Source organism: Caenorhabditis briggsae, assembly GCF_000004555.2.
Source record: "Caenorhabditis briggsae complete genome, chrX, whole genome shotgun sequence".
Classification (NCBI taxonomy): domain Eukaryota; kingdom Metazoa; phylum Nematoda; class Chromadorea; order Rhabditida; family Rhabditidae; genus Caenorhabditis; species Caenorhabditis briggsae.
Genome location: NC_013491.2, coordinates 16410219 through 16416186, shown reverse-complemented (window position 1 = coordinate 16416186; position 5968 = coordinate 16410219). Strand labels below are relative to the sequence as shown.

Here is a 5968-nt window from a genome sequence, read left to right as displayed (position 1 = left end):
CCCGAATAGTATGATTTTGTAGTACTCGTCGATTTCTATCATATCTGTTAAGTTTTTTAGAATATATTGATTCTGAAAAAAAAATATGGCAGGGCCCGCGAAGGCCCGGCAAAAGCCCGGAATTACAAGTATGCATTTAGGGTTGTCTGTAGAACGAAATTTGAGCTTAATAACAAGTTTTTGATTTCCAGAAATCCGTGCACACCCTTCCGAAATTTGTCATTGGATCTCTCACCTGGATCGTCTTCATCCTCGTGCTCATCTGCTTCTTCCCACTTGCATTTGTTCCATTCTGTCTTGATAGCTGTAAAGACGTCCATCACTATTGCCCACGCTGCAATGCACTTCTTGGTATCAAGAAGCGTATTTTCTAAAATTTTTCTGAAGCTATCGTCGTTCATTTCCATCCATCAATTGTTTCTAAAACATGACCCGTTCTCCTTCTCATCATTATGCCAAATAGTCACTGGTAATTCCCAAACAATAAGTGTACATGCTAATTTTTGTCAAAAAATATATAGAAAAATTTTAAAATCGACAAAACCGTATTGCAAAACAAAACTCGAAGTATCGAGTTGAAAACTTTTTTACTAATAATCAACTCAATTTTTATTAAAACTTGTAACATTTGGAGTAATCGGGATAGTAACAAAACTTGTAATCGAAATCTCTAGGCAATAGATTTTTCCCTATTTTTCAAAAAAATCCTCTCCCTCTCTCTCTCTCCTTTTCCCATGTGATGCTTCTATTTTTTCGAAATCACTTTTTTCTGCTGGTTTTAATTCTCTTTTCTTCTCCTTTTCAAGTTTTACTAAACCTGTCATATTTACTTTTTTTCGGTTATTGTACTTTTTTCTAATGAGAATCAAATAAATTTATGTATTCATTGAGAAAAATGGTAGCTATTCGATTATGGATAATAAATAACTGGGAATTGTGAGAAAGTATGAGAACTGTATCAAAACTGAGAAATTTTTAAAAGCACAAAGACACGTAAAACTGTAGGTTGGGGTCGGAACTGAGTAGGGGGTAATGGATCATAGAATTGTCAAAATTTTAAGAAGAATTGTACTATTAAAGGAAGGCGAAACAGGATTCGATGAGAGCTTGGATCTGTGGGCAGGATGCTTCTGGGAAGTATCGTTTAGCGAATTCACAGTTCTTTTGAATCCATTCAGATGGGTCTGTGATGTTGAACACTCTTGTGAACTTGTTGATAGCAGCACACTGAAATTTTTAAGTTAAAAACTTGTTGTACACTACCGGTCTATATGACATACAAAAACGTTTTTTGTATCGATTTTTGGTATTCTCAGGATTCGGCTGTCCAGTTTCCAATCAGCTTGAAAACTTTGAAGGTTGTAAAACAGACCTATGTAGATTGAAAACTCTTCATTCAGATAATTTTTTGTAAATTCCTAATTTTTCAGCTAATTTCCAAGTTTTGAAGTACACTTGCTTTTCCACACGTTTTCAGTAAAAAAAAGTAAAAAAGGTGTATTTCAGAGAACGGCAAGTAGCTGAAAAACTAGGTATTTTCAAAAAATTTTATAACAGCCAAGGTTTTAATCTAGTTCTGTTATATACTGTCCAAAGTTTTCAAAATGATCCGACACTTGACAGCCGAGTTCCAGACTAATGAAAATACTCAAAATCAACTTATTTTCGAGAATCATTCACCTGAGCTGGTCTCAATCTATATTTGAATTTGGAAGCTTCGGTAGTTGTGGAAATTGAAGCGAAATCAATCTCAGCTTGTTTCTCGGCAATCAACTTTAGTCGAGCTTCCTCCTGAAGCCGTTCCTGTTCTAGAAGAACTCTTTGTCGCTCCTCGGCCTCCTTCAACTCTTCCAATTGCTCCATCATTTTTTGTTTTCTCTCCAACATCTCAGCTCTTGCCTTTTCCTCCTGTAATTGTTCGTTGATAGCGGTCTCCTTCAACTGTTGCTCTTGTTTCTCCAATTCCATTCGATATCTTTGTTCTCTGATTTCCTTCTCAATCTCTGTCTGACTGCTCAAATTTGGTTGAGCTTTACGGATTTCGCTTCCAAGATCTGTGGAATCGGGTGCTGTCACAAACGAAGGTTCAGTGGTGGCGATGCTAAAATATGTATAATTTTAATTGTTTTAAAAAGTAGCAGTGACTTACGTCGGTGCAGTTGATCCTTTTGTAAACGATCCGATTAATCCACTAATAAGTGAGGAAAGAGCATCAGTCTTGGAAATATCAGTTGGCTTTGGTTGAGCAATTTTAGTGCTGTTGATTTTGTTAAGAAGCTCCATAGTGTCAATTGTGGTCTCTGAAAAGTCTAGTAGCTTTTTTTCCGAAACCGATTTTTAGTTTTTACCATCAATAGAAGCTCCAGTGACGAATGCAGAACCAGTAGGCTCTTCAGTGGTGGAGACTGCGATCGTGGTTGTTTCTGGAGTAGTACTCTCTACGGTAGTCGTAGCTGGTTCAGTTGTAGTCATTGTTGGTTCAGTAGTTGTAGTAGTGGTTTTAGTAGCTTCAGGAGTCTTCGTTGTAGTTTTGTGCTTTTTCGGCACAAAATCACGATGAGAGCCTAGCTTCTCTGAAGCTTCAGTTTCTTCAGGTGTTGTTCCGGAAGCCGTGGTAGTAGATTCTTCAGTTACAAATGCGGCAACCTCGGATGTGGTGGATCCAGTTGTAGATTCAGACGTAGTTGTAGTGGTTGGCTCCGTTGTGATAATGGTGGCAGATTCAGTTGTAGTCGATTCAATACTTGTTGTTTCCTCCGGTGTGGTCGTAGTTTCGGTAGATTCTGTTGTTGTCACCGCCTCCGTAGTAGTGGTTGATGCTTCAGTAGTGGTGGTTTCAGTGGTGGTGGTTGGCTCCGTTGTCGTAGATGCTTCGGTTGTAGTAACCTCTGGAACCTTCTCTGTCGTGGCTTCATCAACATTTTCCGCAATCACAGTGCTGGTTTCCTCTGCTACAGTAGTAGATGTGCTCTCTTTCTCTTTCAACAGACGTTTTTGCTCCTTTAGAACCTCCAATTTGTGTTTCAGCTTGTTCACAATTGCCTTCCATCTCTCAGGAAGTTGGCGTTGAGTGGATGTTTCCAGAATAACGGAGACGGTGGTGGAAGCTTCGGTAGTAGTAACTGGTTCCGTTGTGTTTTCGGTAGTTGTGGTTGGAAGGGTAGACGTCTCAGTAGCGATTTCAGCGGACACAGTAGTCACCTCAGGAGTTGTTGATTGAGAAGTGGTAGTAGCTTCTTCTGAAGATGTGGAAACTGCTTTAGTTGGCTCCTCTGAAGTTTTAGTTTCCTCAACTGTGGATGGAGTCGCTGTAGTAGTAGTGGTAGTTTTCGCAACAGTCGTACTTAGTTCCTCGGTAGTTGTGGATGCTTCAGTAGTCGTAGTTGTCGTAACTGCTTCAGCAGTGGTTTTTGGCTCTTCTGATGTAGTTGTTGTTTCCTCAGTGGTAGAGGCGGAAGTCTTTGGAGCCTCTGTCGTTGTGATCTGTTCGGTGGTCGTTGGCTCAGAAGTTGTCGTTGATGCCTCCGTAGTTTTTGACTCTTCTGTGGTGGTTACAGTCGTTGGTTTTTCTGTTATAGACTCCTCTGTTACAGCTTCAGTTGTGGTTGTTGAAGTCTTTGTTGTCTTCTTTGGTGTGACTAAAACTTCACATTTATTTATAGCAGCGCGTTCCTTTACAAACTATACCTGTTGTTGGATTCTTGGTAATCTCGGTTGGGCTATCAATCGAAAGTTCAAGTTTTGGAGTAACCTTCACTTTAGATTCTTTGATTGGCTTGGTCACCTTGACTTCTTGTGTTGTGGTCTCTTCTGGAGTAGTTTGCTTCTCTTCAGTGGAAACTTTCAGCTTTATGGTGCTATGGAAGACTTCAGTTTCTTGCGTAGTTGATACTACTGAAATTTTTGTTTTTTTTTCTATATCTTATCTGTTTATCAATTTACCAGTTGTGGTGGTCTCCTCTTCTTTTTTGACCTCGATTCTGGTCACAATCTTGGCGGTGGAGGTCTCCGAAACCGGTTCTGAAAGTTTCTTTTATTTACCTGTTCAACTACCTGGTCATTTTCTATCTCTTATCTCCTAATCAATCACCGTGAAATAAATTAGATCTTATACTGCTTGTTGGTGGCGGTTCTTCTTTGAGCTATTTTAATTATAAGATCCACCAGCTTACCTTTGGTATCATCTTCAGACTTAGCCACAAATGGCGCTTCAGTGTTTTCCCCAAAGTTTGGTGTGGTTCCGGTGCTGGGGAAGTGGGTGGTGTCTGGTTTCCCAGTGGCTGGACCAGAAATTTTGTTATCAACTTCTGGAGTGGTGGCCTGCTTAGTTGTAGTGACATCTTCAGTGGTCATGGTTGGTTCTTCAGTAGTTGAAGTTGTCGTGGACTCTTCTGTGGTGGTTGTGGACTTTTCAGTAGTTGTCGTAGTTTCTTCCGTTGTGGCTGTTGGCTCCTCCGATGTCGTTGTTGTTTCCTCAGTAGTAGTAGTGGTTGGTTTTTCGGTGGTTGTTGTTGCTGATTCCTCTATAGTCGAGGTTGTAGCAGGTTCGGTTGTCGTAGATGTCTCCGTAGTTGGCTCTTTGGTGGTTTCTGAAAATTCCGTGGACGTCACAGTAGTTCCGTCTTCGGATGCCAAAGTGGAGACAGGTTCCGTTGAAGCCTCGGTGGATGAAGTTATGGCTGTAAATTTCTCGGAAGTTTCAGTATTTGACACCGGAGTCGAAGTTGTGGTTTCCTCAACTGACGTGGTTTCCTCCGTTGGTGTAGTTATGGTTTCCACAGCAGAAGTAGTAGTTGCATCAGTGGAAACCGCAGCAGATGATGTCGTTGGTGGCTCTGTGGTAGTGGTGGTGGTGGTGGCTTCCGTCGATGACTCCTTATGAATCACAACAGATCCAGTAACCACTTGAACTGGTGCCTGCGTGCTTGTGGTGGTTTCTACTGTAGTCTCAGAAGCAGCAGGCGCAGTAGAAGTTGTAGATGCTTCTGTAATAGTTGTAGCAGCCTCGGTAGTAGTTGTAGAAGCTTCTGTGGTAGTTGGAGCTCCGGTAGATGAAGTTGTGCTCTCCTTCTTCTCCACCTCTATGCTTGAGTCAATGCTATGATCGGATTTAACTGTTTGTCCTCCAACGGTAGCTTCGATTTCTTGAAACAATGAAGATCCAGTTGGGTTTGGGTCCACACTTGGTCCAATATCCACGTTATCATTGTTGATCGACGATAGAGTAGTGGTCACATCAAATGGGTTCACAGAAACATCGGGGACGCATTTGCATGAGCAGGTACACGTATTCTTTTTGATGTGTTTCACAATTTTAAAATCTGAAATTCAGCCCTAGAACTTCTACACTTCGCTCAGTATTTTTACCTCTAGATCCATCAGAGTTAATAGTTTTACTCAGCATGCTGCTTGCTTCCAACTGAGCACCCAGTAACAATATTGCCAACGGGGCCACCCACGCATACCTCATCTGAATAAAAAATTGATACAGGGAAATTCAAAATAGTTAAACAAGGAACAGAAAAATGAAGGAGAGGAAACCAAGGACTAAACAAGATGGCAAACAACAAAAGTGCGATAAGATCGGACAATCTAAGGACTAGTAAGCGAATTTGAAAAAGTTTCAAGGTAACTAGTGAAGGAGGGATACAGGTGTAAGAAGACACACAGTTTCAAAATAATAGTAGACAGACTTCCTGCTGATAAATGACAAACCGTCTTTGAAATCCTCTTCATCTCATCTCTCTCGACCTACAGGTAAAATGATAAAAGTAAAAGAAATGAGAGGAAGCGTCGGGACGATTTGTCTTCTATCCACTTCTAAGTAGGTCAGTGCCATTGGAATGCTCTCTCCTCCCCAATCAGAGTGTGATTTGGGAAAAAACGAAAAAAACGGATAAGAAGAAAAAGAAGAAGGCGCGGTAAAAAACGGTAAGGGGGTAATGATAAAACAGTATTGGAGAAATGA

At 40.8% G+C, this 5968-nt stretch overlaps 2 protein-coding genes across 2 annotated transcripts in view; one reads left to right on the top strand and one right to left on the bottom strand.

The window, feature by feature from the left end:
* CBG22771 overlaps positions 1–374 on the top strand; it is a gene marked incomplete at both ends in the record, with an annotated part of 1722 nt that extends 1348 nt beyond the window's left edge. Inside the window, one exon of the mRNA XM_002645469.1 lies at positions 192–374. Coding sequence (XP_002645515.1) covers positions 192–374 — 183 coding nt within the window. The remainder of the gene's footprint in view (positions 1–191) is intronic.
* A 700-nt stretch (positions 375–1074) lies between these two features.
* Cbr-dpy-6 lies at positions 1075–5470 on the bottom strand (the record flags this gene model as incomplete). The annotated part of the gene is given in 8 exon segments (XM_045240331.1): positions 1075–1227; positions 1681–2101; positions 2150–2300; positions 2349–3672; positions 3683–3894; positions 3943–4020; positions 4173–5321; positions 5368–5470. The coding sequence occupies 8 exon segments, from the start codon at positions 5468–5470 to the stop codon at positions 1075–1077; spliced, it is 3591 nt and encodes a 1196-aa protein (XP_045097657.1).
* Between the last annotated feature and the right edge of the window lie 498 nt (positions 5471–5968).